Source organism: Ovis canadensis, chromosome 5 (genome assembly GCF_042477335.2).
Source record: "Ovis canadensis isolate MfBH-ARS-UI-01 breed Bighorn chromosome 5, ARS-UI_OviCan_v2, whole genome shotgun sequence".
Taxonomy (NCBI): Eukaryota; Metazoa; Chordata; class Mammalia; order Artiodactyla; family Bovidae; genus Ovis; species Ovis canadensis.
This window is the reverse complement of record NC_091249.1, coordinates 94,654,757-94,679,722: the sequence shown is the minus strand read 5'-3', so window position 1 is coordinate 94,679,722 and position 24,966 is coordinate 94,654,757. Positions and strand designations below refer to the sequence as shown.

General features: G+C 38.4%; 1 protein-coding gene across 2 annotated transcripts in view; it reads right to left on the bottom strand.

Annotated features, from left to right (window-relative positions):
* The window catches only part of ATG10 (autophagy related 10), a 272,622-nt gene that overhangs the window by 78,598 nt on the left and 169,058 nt on the right, over positions 1–24,966 (bottom strand). For both annotated transcript variants that reach the window (XM_069592576.1, XM_069592577.1), the window contains exon 4: positions 8,861–8,999. In XM_069592576.1, coding sequence (XP_069448677.1) covers positions 8,861–8,999 — 139 coding nt within the window. The remainder of the gene's footprint in view (positions 1–8,860; positions 9,000–24,966) is intronic.

The following is a 24,966-nucleotide window of genomic DNA, read 5'->3' as shown; positions in this document are numbered from 1 at the left end:
GCAGTAAAGTTGGGAGTGGGGAGCTAAAGAGTTTGAATCTTAAATCCATAATTTTATATGTACTCTAGAATAAATAAGCCATCTAACCTCTCTGAGCACTTAGTTTGCATGTCTGCACATCAGGGTAATAGCAGCTCCTGTATTACACTGTTATTGTAAAGATTAAGATACAGAACTCAGCTGGCATTACTGAAAGGTACTACATGCCAAGCCCCACTTTATATATTAGCTCACAAACCTCAAAACTCTATAGAATAGGTATTATCTCAAATTTTTCTAGATGGTGAAAAAAAAGGAAACAAAAAGTTCAATAACTCCTACAAGATCACACAGTAAGAAGCAGAGTGAGGAATCAGAACCAAGCAGCTCCAGACCCTCCACTTTGTCCTGTACCAGGGGCTCTTCGTAAACTATAAAGTGGTACACACATATTTTAGCTGTGGTATTGTTTTTGTTGTCATTAGTAGTCACTACCAGCATTGCTTAACCTAAGACTATCTAGAATTTTGCCTTTCCTAGATTTTTTAATAGGCCAGGCTTGCCCTTTCCCGCATCACTCTGGCCAGGGCTTCATCTGATCATCCAGCTCAAGATAATCTCTGCCCTCTGAGCCATGGCGGCAACTTTCTCCCCATCTTTATTGGCTATAATGGATACATAGCATTGTGTAAGTTTAAGATATGTAACGTGATGACTTGATACATGTATATTTTGGAAAATGGTTACCACAATAAAGTTAGTTAACACATCCATCCTCTCACATATTTAAAATTTGTGTGTATGTGTGTAGTCAGAACATTTCAAATCTACTCTCTTAGTAATTCTCAAGTATAAAATACAGTATTGTTAACTATGGTCATCATGCTCCTCATTAGATCCCCAGAACTTATTCATCTTATATCTGAAAATCTGTATTAACCTTTAACCAACATGTTCTCATTTCTCCCACCTCCCACCCAGCTTCTTTCAACCACTAACGTATTCTATGCCTGGTGACAATTTTCTTTTTACCTCTCTTATGGCCGTTAACATATTCTACTTGTTACAGCAAATTTCAAATTTGTCTTGTTTCCCTCAGTAGACTGTAAGCTCCTTGAGAGCATAAATCATCCCTGATTCCTTTATTCATCTCTGCATTCCAGAAACATTTTCTTGTCTTATGCATAAATATTTTCCAATGCTTGGATAGATGGATGTTCAACATTATTTCTAGAGCAATTTACCACAATTATTACTAAGAATAAAGATTGATGATTAAAAAGTCATCAATAAAATACTTCTCATATAAATCTATAGTATTAAGTAGATGAAGATAGAGTGGAAATTTGATTTTTCACCATCCAAACACAGTTCCTATTTGGGAGATAAATTCCAAAATAAGCAGTGGGCAGAATCCCATTCTGTACCACTAAACCAAAGAGAGGTAGACATTCCCTCATCTTGTTACTTTTGCCTTCAGTTGACTCTATGATTTACCCTTCCAGTAAATTCTTTTCTGCTTATCATGGTCAGGGTCAGTTAATTGCAACTAAGTATACTTAACTAATAAAGTCCAGATAAGTGGTTTATATAAGTATCGCTTAATATTTATCATTTTTTAGCCCCAGTGTTCTAAATGTCATACATTTGTCTAGTAATTTCACATGGAAAATGAATGTAAGACATCTTTCAGTTACATGAGAAAGTTCATGTATGTTAGAATCCATTTTTATGAGGAATATGCCCAACAGCACAATAGAAGAGTAATTTGGGGTCACCTTAAACTGTTCATATTCAAAAGCAGAGACATTACTTTGCCAACAAAGGTCCGTCTAGTCAAGGCTATGGTTTTTCCAGTAGTCATATATGGATGTGAGACTTGGACTGTGAAGAAAGCTGAGCGCCGAAGAACTGATGCTTTTGAACTGTGGTGCTGGAGAAGACTCTTGAGAGTCCCTTGGACTGCAAGGAGATCCAACCAGTCCATCCTGAAGGAGATCAGCCCTGGGATTTCTTTGGAAGGAATGATGCTAAAGGTGAAACTCCAGTACTTTGGCCACCTCATGCGAAGAGTTGACTCATTGGAAAAGACTCTGATGCTGGGAGGGATTGGGGGCAGGAGGAGAAGGGGACGACTGAGGATGAGATGGCTGGATGGCATCACGGACTCGATGGACGTGAGTCTGAGTGACCTCCAGGAGTTGGTGATGGACAGGGAGGCCTGGCGTGCTGCAATTCATGGGGTCGCAAAGAGTTGGTCAGGACTGAGCGACTGAACTGAACTGAACTATTCACATTCTGTGTTCAGAACTTACATTAATGTAGATGATATTATAACCTCTCATTTAAATTGAGTTAAACACTTAACCTAGAAAAAGTACACACAAGACTTTCTTGAGGAATCACTTTTCAGAAAACGTCCCAAGGGAAGCAACACTGGGTCTACAAGATACCCGAGACACCAACTGTGAGATATTACTATTCATCAGAACTCTGAAGACCATATCACCAGATGCATATCTACATTAGGTCTGTTGGTTCTAAAGCAGAAAACACTCTACTTTCAATCCTATCCAAAGTGTTCTGAGGTTTTTATTTTAACCTCTTGCTCTGGCATACCAGTACTCAGCATTTTGGACTCCTGGCTCTCTCAAATCTCAGAACCCCCCAGAACATGGACCAGTTAACACCGGTAGCAGCACCTTGACAACCCATCCAGCTTGATCTCCTTCCCATGGAGAACACAGTCTCCACCTTCTCGGCAGAGCACCTAATGTATGCACTTGAAGAACTCTGCTTTGACAACTTTAAAGGAGGAGAAAACCAGTACACTATTTCCAGTTAGGCAGCCATTTTCCTCAGCATATTTTTTAAACAGACTAATGAATTTTTATGCTGTGCACACAGAAGGCACTCATGTACACTTTAATGGATGTTTCAAACAGGGCTTGTCTTATCAAGAGTAAGTAGACAGAAGACATTATGGGACACAACACATTTATTTGTTCAGGAAAGCTGAAGTATAGCTTTTTACAGGTAAGAAAATAAATTTATCTGCCTCTTCATGTCTTCTTCCAGGCCTCTGAATCCACATAAAATCTGTTACTTTGTGTACATGATGCTTTGCACTAACATAGGTTAGAATAAACCTTTTAGCAAATTAGGTGTCCTTCTAGTTTTGTTTCACCTTTCTTTAATATGTTTTAAAATCAGACCTGATTTTTCAGTGGGATTCTATTCCCATCATGTGTTTTACCCCAGCATCCTACTTATACTTTAAATCCCCATAATGTTTCAAACATTTACCTGGTTCAACAAATAATCCTCATTAACTTCCCTCTGTCATTTAAACTTTTCAGTTTGAATATATTTATATTAGTTAAATAATTTATTTTTATTTGTATTTAAGAAAAATAACTTTCATTGTTTGCTCTTCAAATTTCATTTCAACCCCTAGAATCTCTTTTTAATGCACTAAAAGTCATGTTCCATTGCATAATTATGAACATTCTTAAAAATTCTCTATAATCAAATAAGACTCTAAATCTGCCAAGTCATATTCTATTTTCTGCTCATGATGGTGATTAACTGGAATCATTTTTGCCTTAATTTCTCTAATCTACCTATCTTTTCTGTTTAACAAGCAGCCTTAATTCTCACTCTACTGGAATGGTAATTTTTTTTCCTGAAAATATGTTCTTTCCAGTTCATTTTCTCTAAGAGAGGATTTAAATTTTTCTTTTAAAAAAATTGCAACAATAACACTAAAAAAGTCAAAATTCCTTTTCCCAAAATTTCATTCTTCATAATTTCTTCTCATCCTTCATTAATTCTTTCTGTTTTACTCAGTCATAGTTTCTGTTCTAGAAAATCCCTCCCTTGATCTCATTCACTTTTGCTCAATCTCTTTCACTTCTCATTTCACTTCTCACTTCATTTCTTTCTCATATCCTCCAAATCCATTCCATCATCTCTTCTATAATGTGACCTTAACATATCTTTCCAACCATCTTGCACAGTTTGAAGTAGAGATTTTCCTCAAACCAGCTTCTCACTATTCCCCAAACAGGCCATGCTTTCCAGCCCTACAGCTTGGCACTCATCCACCTCCCTTTCCCTAGTACTTTTCCCAGCCTCTTCAGAAAAGCCAGTCTGTACAGTTTCCTTGAAAATTGTTGATTAGAGCTATGGATATTTTATTTTTATTCTCCAGCTTCCTCCAACCCTCATCTTTCCTGTTTTCCTGTTATTTTCTTCTACACAGTCCAAAGACTCCCTCTCATACCACACCAGGGACAAACCTCTTCGTCCTCCTCCCTGATGATGTAAACACTGCTCTAATTCCAATCTTTTCATTATTCTTTTGATCTGGCCTTTATCTTGGTTTGGTTATGCTGCTTTTAAGAGTGAATTATTCTTTGACTATTTGAACATAGTTTAGGCATATAACAAGTGGATAAATTTTCTATATGAAATATCTGGGTTACATTTTTAATTCTCTACTCTTACTCTCTAGACCAATAATAAAACAGATCCTGAGAAAGAACAGACATTCAGTTGCTGAATGGAAGAAATGTTTCCTTCCCTATTCAAAAGCTGCCCTTCTAACTAATTAAAGAAATATGTCAGAATGGTTCCCAAGAAGAACTCATACGTCAGCACCAAAGAAATAAATATTCTGAAAATGAGAAGAACCACTTGGTCTACTTCTCAACAGAGATTGAGACCAAAGGAAAAGAAGAGAGACAGGGAAGAAATTAATCAGAATTCAAGCTGAAATAAATATAGAAATCTGTAGTTGTAATGAAAGGGAAAACCAGGTAAGCTTAGGAGTCTGGTGAAGCCCAAAGCTATTATGTATATGCGCAAGATTTACAACACATTTCTAACACTTGCTATCAACTTCTGACCAAAGCCAAGCCCCCACAAAGGGAAAACTGGGACATAAAAAGGTGTTGGAATGATGAACAGTACTTGGAAGCCTTTTGCACAATACAAATAATTCTTTAACACAGTGTGCTTTAAAAATAGTTGGAGGAAAAAAACAGCCACTTGAAGATATCAGTGCTTTGTGAGAATGGACTTCATAGTCAATAAAGCACCATTTTAGGGTAGGCTATTTATTAGTATCAATGCCTGAGAGAAGTGCAATGACCTCTCACCCACTGCTGAGGAGCAAATGGTATTAAGCGTGCCCCACCACCTCTCCCAAACCTAAAATGGCAAGAGTGGATAGGGAAAAAAGAGCACTGGGAAGGACATTTTCTCTCTTAAATTAATCAAACCCTCAGCAACTGAGCTCCTATAAGCCCAAGTAGTAGAAACGAGAGGTGCCCAGAAACAGAATTTTGCACCACCTTGGCTGTATGCCTTCAGGGATCCAACGCAAATATGTGTTTACAGAAGCAGAACAGCTCCCCAGCTAGCGGAAATGCTCAGCTTTGAGTCCTCAGGACTTTCCACTTTCCTTAGCCAACCATTCCTACAGTCTCTAGGAAGCAACAAACTAAAGAGCAAAGATATAGAGATGGCTTGGGTTCTGAGTTTCCTGGAGACAAAAGAATTACTCCCTTCCATATAACTCATTTGGAGAAGGCAATGGCACCCCACTCCAGCACTCTTGTCTGGAAAATCCCATGGATGGAGGAGCCTGGTGGGCCGCAGTCCATGGGGTTGCTAAGAGTTGGACACGACTGAGCGACTTCACTTTCACTTTTCACTTTCATGCACTGGAGAAAGAAATGGCAACCCACTCCAGTGTTCTTACCTGGAGAATCCCAGGGATGGGGGAGCCTGGTGGGCTGCCGTCTATGGGGTCGCACAGAGTCGGACACGACTGAAGTGACTTAGCAGCAGTAGCAGCATATAACTCATCAGAAAAGTTCAAATAAGAAACCATCATAAGGTTTCGAGGTTTCCATCTTTGAACTGTATGCAGAAATGGTTAGAAATTCCTCCTCTAGGTTCATTCAATAGTTGCTGACATTGTGCCACAGTTAATACTATGGGCATTAAAATGAGTAAGACAAAGAATATATATGTAATATAAGTATTACACACCCACACACATCTATGAGTAAAGCTTATCACTCTGTAGGCTGAAGTACTCACTATTAATTGCCTTTCTCTCTCTTTTTACCTTAACCTCCTCCCTTCTAGATTATCATTTTATAGGGAACAAGTAAACAAATAATTTTCTGATATCATGCAACATGTGATATATGATATAATGTGATATAATATGACACAGGGGTGATAACAACAAATGGCATGTTAGCTGAGTCTTGGGCAATAGTTGGCCTGGCAGACACTGGACATATCAAGGAGTAAGAGGTGATCACAGTCCAATGTAGTTGTACTTTAAGAAACAGAATAAAGATTTCCTCTTACATCTAAGCTAGTTGATAAAAGAAAAGGTAATATCAATTTAAATAGGAATTACTTACTACTTGCTTTACCTAAAAAAAAAAAAGGTACTAGAATAAAATTCAGAGCAAAGCAGAGAAACTAATTTTTACTAAGACTCAAATGCAAAAAAAAAAAAAAAAATTCTAAATACCTGTCAAAAACAAGGCTGAGTGAACTATTTTTGAAGCAACAATAACAAAAAAAGACCCCTGAGCAAGAAATTTTATAGCCATCCTGTTTCTAGGTCGGAATTCTCTTAGAATGAGACAAAGAAAAATCTGGACCTGGAATAAGAAGAAGATGTTAGGAATTCAATTCACCACACTAACAGAGATTTGTTTAACAGATGAAAGGCCAGAGTAACCACATAACATATGAACAGGGAATGGACTGAGGGGAAAAAAGGAAAAATTATGACTCCAGAGTAAAGGATAATACATTTTCAGAACACCTGTTAGGTTAAGTTAGGTAGAGAAAGGAAAAGAAATTATCAGACTCTGATAAAGGAAAGAACCATTCTTCATGTTTCTCCACAAGAAAACACTCAGTATGCTTTGCAAATATTAAATCTGATATTCTAATGCACCTGAAAAATCACTAAGTGAATTCCGGAATTTAAAAATTCCTAACGCTAATTCTATACAACACAGAATGGGGAGGGTGGAGAATAAGAAATGCTTCTACACAAAGTAAATGACTTGTTTGTGTTTCCTTTATAAAAGCATAAACAAAGAGCATCTTAAAATATATAAATAGAATCAAAAAAGGCTAGTTATTTTGTGTGTTTTTTTTAAGAAACAGAAAACCACCATGAAGAAAAGAGTGTAGAAAGTATACAAATTTCATTAAAATATAATTGAACTTGCAGGAACAATTACTGTGCTGTACTGTAAGGGGAGCTGTTGGCACATAAGAGCAAAGCACACGTATGAGCTCATCCACCAGCCTCAGCAAGACCCACTTCCAGCTAGAAGCAGTCATGTTTCAACACCTCCGATTCCCTAACGCTGACAAGCTAAACAACTTGTTTTGTCTCTGGAAGCTCTTCTCTGGTGATTAACTGCTTATGGTGAATACTAATTACATGAAAGTACAGTATTGAAGAAATGGTATCCTGTTTCCTTTACCTGCAGCCTCGACATGAATCCAGAAGCTACTGGGTAGAGTCCTTGCAAACCAAAACCGAGAAGGACATTTTTCTCCCCTCCAGTAAATAAATGTAACCCCTTCTATTTTTCAGTATAACACAGCTCACTGACAAGAAGCTTCCTTTAACCTCTGGGCTCCAAACCAAGTAGAATCACAATAAAGTGAGTATTTTAAAGGCCTATAATAATCATATGGATTAATCTGCAGCAAGAGTTTGTGAATTAGTAAACTCAATGTCCTTAATTCCCCATGTCCCATGTTGAAAATTTACCCCAAATTGTCAGTTCTTAGGAGCTGCACCTCAGATTAAAATCTTCTCACCAGGGAGTCTATGAGAATTTGTTCTTGTGTTTTAAATCCTAAGTGCTTGTTAAACCGCCAACACTGCAAAATTAGAGACCATTAAACAATATAAGGCAGCAAGTGATTAAATCTACCAAATACACATTCAAAGCAGCTTAAGCTACTTTTTAATTAAAAATAAAATATCACTGGCTAAATTCAGATGTCTTAGCTATCCAGAAAAGGTTAGAAGGCTGTTCAAAATGCAAAATGCTGCTGCTAAGTCCAGAGAGAAAAAGAGAAATGGGGTAGGGGTGGGCTGGGGAGGTGGTTCCTCTTGACTTCTGAGCCCAGGGTGGAGAGGCCTCAAAACGCTGACCTGGTTTAGTCAGAGGACGTGAAGCGGGGAGCCCTGGCTGTGCTGCAGGGTGAGGACTTCATGTGGCCGCTGATTAAATAAGCTTTATTAGCCAAGACCTCAGAGGAGACAGGGTGTTCCACCTTCTTGGCAAGGGGGATGAGTTGAGTAACACTGCAGGAAGCTGAGGCACTGGAGATGTATAGATGGCCGAAGGAAATGTTAGTGCTATTTTTAAACATAGCTTAAATGGACTGATAAACAGTTCCTAAAATAATAATTAGTGTTGGGGAAGGAGGCATGGGGACTTTTGAGTTAATGGGATCATTTGAGATTGAAAGAAATTTTCACTGTAAAGTTAGAAGTAAATAAACATTGTAGCTTTAATTTGTTCCTACTTGTTTAAAGTAAAGAAAAGAAAAAGGGCCAGGGGGCTTAGTCAACGCTGGGCAGGAGGCCAAGAATCTGCAGATCAGACTTAGGGCTGAGATGATATCATTCACTCTAAAGTCTTGATATTCTTTCTAAAGCATGAGAAAATTTACTGGTAAAACCTTACCTCACCCACAGTTTTCTTATTTTTAACTCTTTTCTTTTTTTCTCTCAAGAATAATTTTCCAAATCTGCTTTCTGCCTTATATGTAAATGTTATGAATTTACATTTAGCTTCCAACATGGTCTTACCTAAAAAGCTTGCCCTAAAGTAAAGCACAGGCACTTGGTAGCTGCAGGAATATAAGACATGATACTCATATTTAATCACTTCAGCTGCCGTGGTGGTCTCGGTTACCTCAAAATCATCCAGGGGGGGATCTACAGCCTCCTGAAAAAAAGCAAATACAATAACAGAATGTGGCTGTCAATAAAAAGAAGCACATTAACACACACAAAGAGAAAGCCGAGGTTTTCTTCATGCAAAATAACAGTTAAATAAATATAGGACTATGAGGTAAGGAAAAGGGAGTTTCCCACATTAATGTTTAACATTTGAGTCCTGGGTAAATAGTAAAACCAGAAAACATTAGCATTAAGTAATTCCAGATTGTTTTCGAGAGACAAAGCAGCTCTGAGTAAAGAAACAGGAAGAGGGGAAAAAAGTGAAAAGATCTATTGCAACAGCAACTCTGAAAAATCTTTACTGTACAATTTTAGCAACAAGATGATAGCTATACAAGCTACCTTCTTCCCTACCTGTGAAAGCTAAAAACATCCTAACAATTGAGCAAGAGACTGTGAAATGTCCCTAAAGATTCTATTGTACTTGCCAAAAGATGATTCATTGTGTGCTGAACAATTCCCAGTTCCATTTTGAATAAAAAAGTTATTTTGCAAGAGGTTGAGTTTGTTAGGTACATTTCAAAACCTGAGATGAATCTGTTTTCTTTATTATTGTGCCATCTTTGGTACATTTCTACAAAAAATCTTGATTTATAATAGAGTAGATGGCAAATATCAATGTCAACATAAACAGGGTTTTGTAAGCAAAGATGGTTCTAGCTAGTTCACTTCTCACCTAATCATTCTCTACAAGTTGATTTTTTTATCATTATTATGTGTAGGGTTTGTTGATAATGTATCTTAACGTTTGGAAGCAATTAATTGGACATGTTGAGTCAGAATCTGATTCCATCCACATTCACTTATTTAATGGGCTGAAGAACTTTCTTTGACATTAATTTTTAGTAGGACAGAAGAAGCAGATTGGTTTGACTCATTTCTACCTTTCATTAAAATGGTAACAACAATGAACAATGGAAAAGAGCAACAGGAAAGATTTCAAACTTTATCAACATGAAATAAGGTTTCCTGTGGAGATAAGTAAAGCCAGAGACTACTCTCCAGATCTCTTATCTGCTTTACTAATTCCCTACTCACAGTCAATTCACTGGGGGAGATATTATACTAGATAAACCACAACTGAAGATATTTACAAAATAGTTTTTCACTAAACTCTAGTAAACACTATCAATTAAACACAACGAATTAAATAACTGAAAAGAAACCACTGAAATAAATATTCCAGATACAGAAAATTAATACAGTAGCAAGAAAGACATTTTTCCTGTTTGTTTATTTAAATTTCATTAGGTAAAGATGAATACATCTTCTTTTAAAGCAATTCTTTCAGCCAAAATTCATTCTTTTTGCTCAAAGATTGAGTTGTTTAGCATTTATAATTTCTTTTCTTTCTATTTTATTCTTTCTTAACATTATAAAATCATTATAGCTAAAAATAACTGCAAACATTGCACAAGTACATTAGCAAAAAATTGAAATTCCCCTCATCCCAGCACTTTAGTATCTCAGACTTGCAATTATTTTCAGAAGGTCATTGTGTATTTTTCCAGACTTTTTATTTTTTGATGTGCAAACACATATATACACATACTACATCCACCTATACCCCACCCTTGCATCCCCACTTAAATCATGGTATATATGCATGTTCCTTGATTTGTTCACTCATGAACATACGTCCACGTGCTGCCATGTCAGTGCTGTAGATTTTGATGCTTCTTTTATATCGCATTATATGACCATAGTTTTTTGCTTTTTTAAACATTTCCATACTGCTAGATGTTTTAGCTCAATTATAATTTTCTGCTACTACAGCTAATGCTGCAGTGAATATCTTAGCACATATATTTTTATACAACTCTATTTTTCTATGGTGCAGATTCCTAAAGGTAACATAAATGTATGAGAGGGTACATGCATCTTAAATTTCAACAGATACTGTCAATTTGTCCTCAGAAAAAGGATGTATCAATCTATATTCCCAGCAAAAATGTAAAAGAATGTCTTTTCCCAATTCCTATAAATCCTGTAGATTATTTATTTTTGGTTTTTGCTTATTTGATGAATTTTTAAATATCAGTTTTTTGTTTTAGTTTCTAGTTTCTTGATTACTAATGAAAGTGAACATCTACTCATGTATTTATGAGTAATTTGTATTCTTCTGTGATGTACCTGTTCTTATCCCTTTCCTATTTTTCAGATATTTGATTTCCATTGTTCTTACTGAATTATATAAACTCTTTGTATATTAGAAATAACATATTACCAGAAATATATATACCTCTGTGCTGCAGAAATACACAAGTGTGCAAATATATGTCTGATACGTATGTGCATAAAATGCTTTCACTCAGTTTTCTTTTAACTTTGTTCCTTGTACGTATAATTTACTTTCATGTAGTCAAAGCTATACATTTTCTATTTGCAGCTTCTAAGTAATCTGTCTTCATTAGACGGATTTGTGCTATGTCCCATCTCATCCTTAAAAATTATACAAATGTTAAACTTGTTTATTCTACACACTCACTATGTCTCTCTCTCTCACGTACACATGTTTTTAAACTGACGTGTTCAATCACTAAACCATACAAATTTTGTTTTTCTGTAAGGTGTGAAGAATTTTTCCCAGATGATTTCCAATAATCCATCTTCCTCCCATTGATTTTAATACACTTTTACCATAAATTAGATTTGTGTGTATGTGTGTCTTTATTCTCTATTCTTCTCTATTGAGCTATTTCTCTTCTTAGACCATCATTGTCCAGTTTGTAAGTAAATACTGAGTTGGGTCATTAATGACTTCTGCATATAACTGCAGATATAGGTTGACCAAGACTCAGTATTGCTAGGGAGGATAAAATTCCTGGCAAGACTATCCTTTCAGTTCAGTTCAGTTCAATTCAGTCATATCCGACTCTGTGACCCCATGGACTGCAGCATGCTAGGCCTCCCTGTCCATCACCAATTCCCAGAGTTCACTCAAACTCATGTCCATCGAGTCGGTGATGCTGTCCAACCATCTCATCCTCAGTCGTCCCCTTCTCCTCCTGCCCTCAATTTTTCGCAGCATCAGAGTTCTTTCCAAAGAGTCAGTTCTTTGCATCAGGTGGCCAAAGTACTGGAGTTTTAGCTTCAGCATCAGTCCTTCCAATGAATATTCAGGACTGATCTCCTTTAGGATGGACTGGTAGGATCTCCTTGCAATAAAAGGGACTCTCAAGAGTCTTCTCCAACACCACAGTTCAAAAGCATCAATTCTTCAGTGCTCAGCTTTCTTTATAGTCCAACTCTCACATCCATACATGACTACTGGAAAAACCATACCTTTGACTAGATGGACATGTGTTGGTAAAATACTGTCTCTGCTTTTTAATATGCTATCTGGGTTGGTCATAACTTTTCTTCCAAGGAGCAAGCGTCTTTTAATTTCACAGCTGCAGTAACTATCTGCAGTGATTTGGGAGCCCCAGAAATAAAGTCTGTCACTGTTTCCATTGCTTCCCCATCTATTTGCCATGAAGTGATGGGACCAGATGCCATGATCTTAGTTTTCTGAACGTCGAGTTTTAAGCAAACTTTTTCACTTTCGTCTTTCACTTTCATCAAGAGGCTCTTTAGTTCTTCTTTGGTTTCTGCCATAAAGGTGGTGTCATCTGCAAATGTGAGGTTATTGATAATTCTCCCAGCAATCTTGATTCCAGCTTGTGTTTCTTCCAGCCCAGCTTTTCTCATGATATACTCTGCATATAAGTTAAATAAGCAGGGTGACAATACACAGCCTTGACTTACTCCTTTTCCTATTTGGAACCAGTCTCTTGTTCCATGTCCAGTTCTAACTATTGCTTCCTGACCTGCATACAAGAGGCAGGTCAGGTGATCTGGTATTCCCATCTCTTTAAGAATGTTCCAGAGTTTGTTGTGATCGACATAGTCAAAGGTTTTGGCATAGTCAATAAAGCAGAAATACACATTTTTCTGGAACTCTCTTGCTTTTTCAATGATTCAATGTTGGCAATTTGATCTCTGGTTCCTCTGCCTTTTCTAAACCCACCTTGAACATCTGGAACTTCAGGGCTCATGAACTGTTGAAGCCTGGCTTGGAGAATTTTGAGCATTACTTTGCTAGCTGTGAGAGAAGAGTGCAATTGTGTGGTAGTTTGAGCACTCTTTGGCATTGCCTTTCTTTGGGATTGGAATGAAAACTGACCTTTTCCAGTCCTGTGGCCACTGCTGAGTTTTCCAAATTTGCTGGCATATTGAGTGCAGCACTTTCACAGCATCATCTTTCAGGATTTGAAACAGCTCAACTGGAATTCCATCACCTCCACTAGCTTTGTTCATAGTGATGCTTCCTAAGGCCACTTGACTTCACATTCCAGGATGTCTGGCTCTAGCTGAATGATCACACCATCGTGGTTATCTGGGTCGTGGAGATCATTTTTATACAGTTCTTCTGTGTATTCTTGCCACCTCTTCTTAATATCTTCTGCTTCTGTTAGGTCCATACCATTTCTGTCCTTTATTGAGCCCATCTTTGCATGAAATGCTCCCTTGGTACCTCTGCTTTTCTTGAAGAGATCTCTAGTCTTTCCCATTCTATTGTTTTCCTCTATTTCTTTGCATTGATCACTGAGGAAGGCTTTCTTATCTCTCCTTGCTATTATTCTTTGGAAGTCTGCATTCAAATGGGTATATCCTTCCTTTTCTCCTTTATCTTTCACTTCTTTTCTTTTCACAGCTATTTGTAAGGCCTCCTCAGACAGGCATTTTGCCTTTTTACATTTCTTTTTCCTGGGGATGGTCTTGATCCCTGCCTCCTGTACAATGTCATGAACCTCCATCCATAGTTCTTCAGGCACCCTGTCTATCAAATCTAATGCCTTGAATCTATTTCTCACTTGCACTATATAATCATAAAGGATTTGATTTAGGTCATACCTGAATGATCTATTGATTTTCCCTACTTTCTTCAATTTAAGTCTGAATTTGGCAATAAGGAGTTCATGATCTGAGCCACAGTCAGCTCCCAGTCTTGTTTACTGGACTGTCCTCTACCCAAACTGAAATTAAGCACTCATGTATGTGTTGGTGTTGACACCAGGTGCTTGTAGCTGGTGCTCAATTAGACATAGATTCAGATTCTCTGGAACAGTTTGGAGGCTGAAGAAATAAGAGAGAGGGGGTAGAAAAAGCTTCCTAAAGAGCCAATTAGAAGTTTCACTCCAGCCACTATCCCACTGGCAGCTGAGTGCCTGTCTTCCAACTGGGAGCACTGCTCTCACCCAGCACCTTGCGCTGGGCAGCCATCTATCAGCAATGAAGTTTTCACATCCTTAACTCATAGGAAATGAACTGAACTCTTGGCCTGTTTCTGCTAGGATCTTTCCATCCGTTCGTGGTCACCTTTATGATGCCCATGCAAATATCATCTCATGAAATCGTGCAATTTGGAAATCTCAGACTTCTACATATTTTCTGTTTCCCTCTCACAAAGTGCCAGATGGTTTTAAAACTTTAAGGCCAAGGTTCTTGTCTCATTCATCTTTGTATTCCTAGAGACTCGAACACAGAGATGACAACCCTGGTAAGCAATTCTTCATCTGTAGCAGCTCTGTTCCCTCCTATATAAGTATAACAAACATCACAGGTGATTCACCAGCAAGCTTACCTTGACACTAAAGTCAGAAAAGAAGTAAATGGAGGACTAAAAATGCAGAAGATCACCAAAGTTGATACACAAATGGTAAACAGGCATATAAAAAGATGCTCAATATCATTATCCATCAGGGAAATACAAATTAAAACTACAGTAAGATATCACTACACATCTATCAAAATAGATAAAATAACAAGCAGTGACATCTTCAAATGTTGGTGAAGATGCAGAGAAACTAGATCATTCATACATTGCTGCTTGGAGTATATAAAATGGTACAGCCTCTCTGGAAAACCATATGGCAGTTTCTTCTAAAACTAAACGTCTAATTACCATACAATCCACCAATTACACTCTTGGGCATTCATCCCAGAGAAATGAAAAACATGCGCACGAATATTCATAGTAGTTCTATTCAGAATAGCCAAAAACTTGAGACAGTTCAGACGTCCCTCAGCAGGTCGTAGTTAAACAAATTGTGGCATATCATCCTACACTGCTCAGCAATGAAAAGAACAAATTGCTGATACACACAACCACCTGAGTGAATCTCTCAGGAATTACGACGTGATAAAAGCCAATCCAAAAAGATTACAGACGGTATGATTCCATTTATATAACAGTTTAGAAAATGTTCCATTTTATAAAATTTTAGAAATGGAGAACAAAGAACGGATTAGTCTTGAGGGGAGTGGGCAGAAAGAGGTGGCTATGTTTACAAAAGGGCAGCATGAGGAGACCTTGTGATGAGAGACTTGTTCTGTATCGATTATGGTGATGGACAGGTGAACCTACATGCACGATAGTTGCATACACAAACACACACACCACGCCTCCATACACACCCATCCACACACACAGATCGGCATAAGTAAAACGGGACAATCCGAATAAATCAGTGGATTGTATTGATGCTGGTACCCTGGTTGTGATATTATACTATAATTTTGCAAGATGTTGCCACTGGGGTAAACTAAGTTAAGGGTACATGGGAGAGTTCTGATTATTTTTTACTACTGCCTATGAATCTGTATCTTACAATTTCAATGAAAAACTAAAAAGGAAAAAAATAGCAAGACAGTTTGAGATTCGTTAAAGACAAAATACAATATCTAAGACCTCAGAGCTAACAGTACAGATGGCAGAGGGATTATGTTGATAAAGAGAAGCTGATGTCTGGAACTGGCCTTACAATTACCCAGGAGGCGTGTCAGAGGATGTAGATGTGGAAGGGGCATGGTTGGTCATGGAGTGATGATTATTGGGGTTGATTGATGGGTCCACAGGTGTTATTTATACCTTTTAGTCTACTTTTTTGAATATTTTTAATTCTCAAAAAAAAAAAAAAACATTTTAAGGGAACAATAGTTTCTGCTACTATTACTGTGTACAGAATCAGAGAACACACAGAATCAGTGTACAGAATCATAGGGAAAGGAACTTCAATCATTCCATCTGGCACAACACTCACCTTGCTGATCCAAACAAGAAGCCTCCAAAAGACTGATGGTTTACCCAATGTCCCTAGATAATTAGAGGCAGAGGCAGGCCAATGACCCATATCTACTGACCCTGAAATAACTGCTCTTTGTACTGGAGAATGCCACTTTTTAACTGTTATATATTCAGTTTAGACTGATGTTCTAGATGTCATTGGATTCAGTTCAGTTCAGTCGCTCAGTCGTGTCCGACTCTTTGCGACCCCGCAGACTGCAGCATACCAGGCCTCCCTGTCCATCATCAGCTCCCAGAGTTGATGGACTCATGTCCATTGAGTCAGTGATGCCATCGGATTACTATTAATATTTTGAGTATGTTTGCTAATATTTTTTACTTTTCTTTTGTTATATTTTAAAGAGGATTGGGGTATATTTAATTTGATATTGAGTTAACAGAAAAAGGGGTCACATGTACATTTATTTTCCTCACAATGTTGCTATTTCACTAAATGAGAAGATACCTGTATTTAGAAAATCACATTCATTCAAGGAGCTAAAAGATTAAGTGGTTCACATTAATTATAGAAACCTTGATTTTATTGAATTCAATTAACAATAAGTTGACAGTGATCTCTCATTTAGAAAATCTGATATGAATTAAGCTTTACAACTAAATCTCATTAAATAGTGATCATGCTGAAGACACTTCATAGATATTTTATTTAAAGCAAACCCAAATAGAGTACTGGGCTTAGGAAATGAGATCCATATCTTTATTTAGCCTACAGGGAAAAGTAATGGAAGGGAAAAAAGAAAAACTTTTTTTTTCTATCACTAGAAATCTCTATTACTATTACTGAGCAAACATAAGTAATGAGCTTTATTCATAATATCCCTTGAGGAAATGAGATTCTATTTGTTTATCTTCCACCAGTCAGGATCTTAATTCAAACCTAGCAGTTATGGGCCAGAATCACAGCCAAGAAACCAAAGAGTGACAAAGGTACAGGGCTGGTTCAGGACTGTCTTTAGCTGCATCCACAAGAGGACATATAACCATTTAATCACAATGGAAAGATGGACTATGTTACAAACTTTTCTTGATTTTCCTGAACCAACATCCTTTTAATATTTTTAGAAGTGATAAAGACTGGCAAAGCCTTTGGACCAATCATTGAAAAATCAATTCCTTAAGAAATTTTAATTATTAAAACATTTTAAATGAATTACTATAAAAATAACCTATGTGCGACTCTGAGCAAGTAGCCCCTCCCTCCTTTTTCTGTTTGTCTCACATGCTCATTATTTTACAGTGGGGTGGTTTTTCACAATTTGTACTCCTAGAATGACTTTTTTTTTTCATGATCTCTGTGGCTTTTGAGTGCATGACTGTCACAAGAACTCTGCAAGCAATGGCATTCTTTTAGCAACTGTAAATGTTGTATCCAGTACATAAGAGAGAGTTCACCACCAGGCAGACAAGTGTCTAACAGCATCCGGGGTGACACTGAAACAACAAAGTGGAGTGTCTAGCTGATTCCAAGGATAGTACTTCAGTGAGGTGCCCGCCTCCCTCCCCCCCTCCCCCCGCCCAGTAATATTATTACTACTCCTTTGGAAAAAAAAGAGGTGCCATTCTCTGCTCTCCCAGCTCCATCAGAGGGGAGTGAATTAGCATCCACATGGCCAATGTGGGTTCCCACTGAGAGAAAGAATCTGTCTCCTGTGTGGGATTAAATCCGACGCAGCCTGGCACGCTCAAGGGCAAGGAAGGAGGTGGAGGACACAGAAATCCGCCAAAGCACATCTGGCAGTTTTCTGGATGTTTACAGCTGGTTGTGTTATGCTTCGAAGGCCCTGGTTCCTTTAAGACTGTGCAGGAGACAGGAAGACAGCTTGAACTCAGAGCTGGGCAGCTAGCAAAAAGGCTGAGTGTGAGGTGCACTGCAGAGGAGGCTGTCTGTGAGATTCCTGGCAGAGAACACAGGTTCCATGGCAGGAGGGAACAGTAATAATGTTTAGTGACACCTAATGTATGGCAGGAAGGGAAGAGGAGCTAAAAGCCTCCTGATCAAAGTGAAAGAGGAGAGCAAAAAAGTTGGCTTAAAGCTCAACATTCAGAAAACGAAGATCATGGCATCTGGTCTCATCACTTCATGGCAAATAGATGGGGAAACAGTGGAAACAGTGTCAGACTTTATTTTTTTAGGCTCCAAAATCACTGCAGATGGTGACTGCAGCCATGAAATTAAAAGACGCTTACTCCTTGGAAGAAAAGTTATGACCAACCTAGATAGCATATTCAAAAGCAGAGACATTACTTTGCCAACAAAGGTCCATCTAGTCAAGGCTATGGTTTTTTTCCAGTGGTCATGTATGGATATGAGAGTTGGACTGTGAAGAAAGCTGAGCGCCGAAGAACTGATGCTTTTGAACTGTGGTGTTGGAGAAGACTCTTGAGAGTCCCTTGGACTGCAAGGAGATCCAACCAGTCCATTCTGAAGGAGATCAGCCCTGGGATTTCTTTGGAAGGAATGATGCTAAAGCTGAAACTCCAGTACTTTGGCTACCTCATGCGAAGAGCTGACTCACTGGAAAAGACTGATGCTAGGAGGGATTGGGGCAGGAGGAGAAGGGGACGACAGAGGATGAGATGGCTGGATGACATCACTGACTCGATGGACATGAGTTTGAGTGAACTCTGGGAGATGGTAATGGACAGGGAGGCCTGGTGTGCTGCAATTCATGGGGTCGCGAAGAGTCGGACACGACTGAGCGACTGAAGTAACTGAACTGAGTGTATGTCAATGATGATTTGTCCTTACATCAGAACAATATATAAAAAGCATTATTTTCCTAGGAAAAAATAAGGACTCAGAGGACTTTTAAAAGGAAAACTCAGGTTCCCCTACTTTTTAAGATTTCTGAGCAGTTAAATGCAAAAGAATTAGCAGAATAAGGGATATGAAAACCAAAAATTCCTTATGGAAATCATGACTAGTTAAAGGAAGACGAAAAGACTTTTTACCTAGTATTCTGAGTTTCAGAGTCAGCCGAAGGTGTTTCTATTCAGGCTTACCCTTTGCATGTTACCTAATGCCAGCCTCAGTTATAATGGTTCACAATTTTTCTAAGAACATTTGTATACATTATGTCACTTGTTCCTCGGCTCTATAGGAAGGTCCAAAGTCACCCATCAAGTAAGAAATTAGCCAGAGCACAAACCTGAGCCCCCAGGCTTCAAGCCCAGGGCTCCTTCACTCTGCAAAGATGATGAGATTTGGGGTAGAGGTGGGAAGGTAGGGGATGTTAAAACTTGTACTCTTGGGCTCCACTCCCAAACTTCTGCTGGGATGGGATTGATTTGCTAGAGTATCAGTGGCCATTGATGGTTTAGTATGATACTCCTTTATCAATTATTACATTCCGCAGTGGATTTGTAACTGATAACATTAATCAAAAGGAATTCTTTTTTTTTTAATTTATTTATTTGGCTATACCAGGTCTTAGTTTTGGCATGCGGAATCATTAGTGGTGGCATTCCAACTCTTAGTAGCGTCATATGGGATCTAGTTCCCTGACCAGGGATTGAAACTGGACCTTCTGCATTGGGAGTGAGGAGTCTTGGCCACTGGACCACCAGGAAAGTCCTCAAAAGGAATTCTTAATAGTGAAATTTGAGGTGCCAAAAAGAAATAAACTTCTGACCACACATGTAACCACCAATGTGTAAGTCTTGCCATATAAGCCATGCTGAGTTTTAACTTCAGAACTCCAAAATTCTCCCTTATGCTACAGGATAAATCAGTTTCCACTGGGTTTATCCTTTCAGAAAATAAAGAAACAACGGTCATCTTTTATGTAATATCCTCTCAAAAATATGAACCAATTTACTGTCTTCAGATTTATCTGATCCTAGTTAAACGATCCTAGTTCTTCTAAGTTTTCTTTTCTTTTTTAACACTTATCTATTTGGCTGCATTGAGTCTTAGTTGTGGCATATGGACTCTTTTGTTGCAGCATGTGGAATCTTTTTGTTGTTGCAGCATGCGGGCTCTATAGTTATGACACTCAGGCTTAGTTGCTCTATGGGGCATGTGGGATCTTAGTTTCCCAACCAGGGACTGAACCCCTGTCCCCTGCATGGGAAGGCAGATTCTTAACCACTGGACCACCAGGGAAGTCCCCTTCTAATTTTTCTTATATTCCTATTTCCAGAGATCTGCAGTTTTCTTACAGGCACATATAGTCAGTGTTCTAGACTTTGTGGACCATAAAGTCTTTGCCACTATAGCATGAAAGCAGCCATTGGCAACAGGCAAACAGATGTGACCATACTCTGGTGAAATTTTATTTACAAAAGCCAGCTACAGTCCATAGACCAAGTCCATCTTTAGGCCTTCCTTAATTTCCTTTATTGTATTTTTATAAGTAGTAAGCAGAACCTTATTAAAGGACCTGTGTCTCCATTTGGTGAACTTCACCCCTTTTCTATTTTTTTCTATCTTAAAATTTTACATTAGGTTTCCTGAGGGGATGATAAAATCTGAGCCTTCAAAGAATGATGATAATTGAATCAGATAGGCTAAAGTTAGGCTGAAGTCATTTTCTAAGGTAAGAGAATGCACTACCCTAATTTAAACAAGTGAGATTTTTTTAATGTCTTGATAAATAAACTGCAAATTCCTTCAGCATATGCATAAATGTCCATACTCAAATCCAGAAATGAGGTAATTTCATTGCCAAAGAGTGAAACTGAGAAGGTCTTGATAAACAGACCAAAAGGCAAGCACTAGTAATTTCAGAAGGGGCTATCTTGGCATGTGCACAAGAACCATGTCTGGGAATGAGCAGAAAACTCCTCTGCAGGACCTTCAAAAGAGCCTGAGCTCCTTCTCCTTCCTCAAAACTGTCTCAGAATTGTATGGCTGTGAATAGGCTTTATTTGTTTGCTTTGCTGGTTCTTTTACTAGGAGAATCCCTTAAAGAACTCCATAAGTGCATATCCTATGCTTGTGCCAGGACAAAGATGGGGCACAGGGAGGTAAGGGCAGCCTTTAAAGGTACTATTTAAGCAACAATGAGAACACAGCGAAAGTCCTCATCTTTCTACAGGGGTGGAAGGGTACATTCAAATCACAGATTAAAAACACCTACGTATTAGAGAAGTGTAGTATATAGTCAAATGTGAAAAAGGGCATGGAATTTGGAGTTAGATCTGGGTTCAGTTCTTGACTCTGTGCTCTCTGGATGAGCAGACTGCTTAATACCCCTGAGCCTGAGTTTCCTTATTTGTTAAACAAAGGCATTTTCCTCTTATTTAAAGTGTATTAAACAAGACAAACTATAAACTATCTGACACATAGTAGGTACTGATTTAGCTTATTCATTCATTTATCAAATGTTATGAAGTTTCTTCTAAATTCCACATCAAGGGTCAGCAAACATTTTCTTAAAGGGCCAGGTAGTAAATATTTTAAGCTTTGTGAACCATGTGTCTCTGTCAAAACCACTCAATTTTGCCACTGTAGCACAAAAGCAACCCACACAATATGTAAATCAATGACTGTGGCTTTGTGCCAATAAAATGTTATTTACGGACACTAAAATTTAAATTTCATGTAATTTCAGTGTGTCATGAAACACTGCTCTTTTTCAACCATGTAAAAATGCAAAAACCATTAACTCGTGAGCTATACAAAAATAGGAAACTGGCCACAAATTTGCCAATTCTTGTTCCAGACTCTGTCCTATCTGGGAACAGAGAAAAGAACAGCAGACACTGTGCCATAAAGGGAGGAGATATGATAAACAAATAACCACACAAATCATTACAATTATCATCACAGTAAGTGCTACTAGAGAAAACGCAGAGTCCTAGAGTAGATGCGACTTAGCAGTAGCAGCAGAGTAGATATAATTTTACCATATCTATAAATTTGGTGTGTGTGGTTTTAACCTTTTTTGTTTCAGCTCTTTCAGGTATAAACCAGTTTTATGTAGGGCTGACCCTTTTAACGTCCTAATCCTCATTCTCCAAGGTTTATTTTTAGTTCAATGACCATATCATCCACCCAGATAGATTTTTAGGAACATCTCCAATCACCCAAGCTTCTTCCTAGTAAACTCTTCTTGCAGACACTAAAAAAGGCTCCTTGTCCGACTCTTTGCGACCCCATGAATCGCAGCACACCAGGCCTCCCTGCCCATCACCAACTCCTGGAGTCCACCCAAACCCATGTCCATTGAGTCGGTGACGCCATCCAACCATCTCATCCTCTGTCATCCCCTTCTCCTCCTGCCCTCAATCTTTCCCAGCATCAGAGTCTTTTCAGATGAGTCAGGTCTTCGCATCAGGTGGCCAAACTATTGGTTTCAGCTTCAATATCAGTCCTTCCAGTGAACACCCAGGACTGATCTTTAGGATGGATTGGTTGTATCTCCTTGCAGTCCAAGGGACTCTCAAGAGTCTTCTCCAACACCACACTTCAAAAGCATCAATTCTTCGGGCGCTCAGCTTTCTTTATAGTCCAACTTTCACATGCATACATGTGAAAAGCACAGGAAAAGCCATAGCCTTGACTAGATGGACCTTTGTTGGCAAAGCAATATCTCTGCCTTTGAATATGCTGTCTAGGTTGGTCATAACTTTCCTTCCAAGGAGCAAGCATCTTTTAATTTCATGGCTGCAGTCACCATCTGCAGTGATTTTGGAGCCCAGAAAAATAAAGTCAGCCACTGTTTCCACTGTTTCCCCATCTATTTGCCATGAACAAACTCACATACATGTGCACACAGGTACACAGTGTGTGCAGACAAAGTAAATATTCATTCACTAAACTTTACTGAGCATCTACTAAGTGCTAGGCATGGTGCCATCACTGGAGAGTTGTTGGTGAACAGAACAGACACAGTCTCTGCTCTCAAAGAGCTTTTACTAAAGGGAGGGGAGGGGAAACTGAATCATTCCATAAACAATTACTTGATTATAGTGTTGCAAGTGCTAGAAGAATATAAGTATGTATCTTGGGGCTCATCTGATCTGGGGTCAGGGAAAGGCTATGCTACGGCACACACATAAATCCCTTAGGACATGAGAGGACAGGGGTTTTGCCTATTTTATCTACTCAGGTATGCCCAAGCATCCTGAACAGCACCTAGCAAATAGTAATCAATAGGTATTCAATCAATATTTGTTAAATGAAATAAGTAAATGCAAAGAATAAAATCTGTTATAATTTCCATACTATAAATCAAAGGTCTAGACACTTTTGTTGATTTTGACCCCAGGTATCAAAAAATTTAAGCATTCATCTTTAATATGTTTATATTTACATTCTGATCATTATGAACATGTATTTTGTGTAATATACTATATACCTTGTAAAAGACATTAAAATTGAAAACCTTAATGGATAAGACAAGGTGAAGGAAAAATATATTCCAAGGAATTATTTTAGCTAGGTGATGATCTGGGTACTAAGAGAAGTAGGTGTCCCACCCTGCTCTTTGCTCTGAGCACCAAAGGACCTTCACTGGCCTCTTGCCTGCGTCTCCTCTTTGCTTGCCCATTTTGCCCTCAGCTTTCTGGGCCAGTGGCTGTGGCTGCATAAAGTTGCAGAAATGTTGATTTTAAAGTACTCATTGAAAAAGTTAGCACCTAAATGGTCACACATGTAAACCACATGCAAATGAGCACAGAGTTGCCAGGTTTTCATTGGGCTCCTGGCTCCAGAGCCCATGCTGCTGAGCAATCAGCCCTGATCACAGTCCTCAGTGACCATACTCCCGGTCACTGAATGCCTAGGTGCTGCCTGCCTGGTAGTCCTGCCTCTCTCTCCAGCACAGGGGTACAGCCTTAATTCAAAACTGACTCTGAAGAACCAGAGGTGACTTCCTTCCTCTTCATAAAGAACTTTGCTCTAAGCTGCACAAAGAAAAAGAGCCCTGGGTTCCAAAAGGGTAAATCAATACAGTAAATAAAGTGTTACCGAAAAACCTAGTTATTTTATTTATTAACGTTGCAGACACTTTTTTCCCCCAGGAATATTTTGAAGACAGCAATTTAACTAAATATGCTACAGAATTTTTTGTTTGTTCTATATTGAATCTTAATTACAACATGGTATTTCAAAGGTCCAGCTTCTGTGTTTTCTCCATGTTTTTGATAGGTGGTTTTATGGTTGCAATAGCTGGGAAGGATCCACAGATCCACATGGAAGATGTATATTACTAACTGCACTTGGTAAATCATAACACTGACATTTCAGTCCCTTTCTCTAGTCCGAACAGGTTTGTCTTCGTGTTCTGATTGCTTTTCAGTGAGTTGCTGATGAACACAGAGAGCATCATATGATCATTAAGGACAACATACACACAACTTGAGGGTCATTAATAAAAGTAACCATAAATCCTATCTCAAGTAATCATAAACCCTATCTCAAGTTATCTTAGGGCTTCCTTTGTGGCTCAGCTGGTAAAGAATCCGCCTGCAATGCGGGAGACCTGGGTTCAGTCCCTGGGTTGGAAAGATCCCCTGGAGAAGGGAAAGGTTACCCACTCCAGTATTCTGGCCTAGAGAATTCTGTACAGTCCATGGGGTCTCAAAGAGTTGGATGTGACTGAGTGACTTTCACTTTCACTTTCAAATAATCTTCATTTCAAATTAGGAGAGTCAATTTTTTGAAAGATCTAAGTATATTGTTATTTTTACATAGTGCCATTTTGTTGTTGTTTATTAGAATTCCTTTGCAGGGGTGGTTAAAGCCCCCAGTCTGACAAGTAGGAGTTGTGTTAAATAAAACTGGATGAGATCATCCCAGGAAATTTAAGGCACAGTAAACTATGATACATAACACAAGTCTGAAGGAGGGAAGCACCACTGTTAGCCTCTTCCT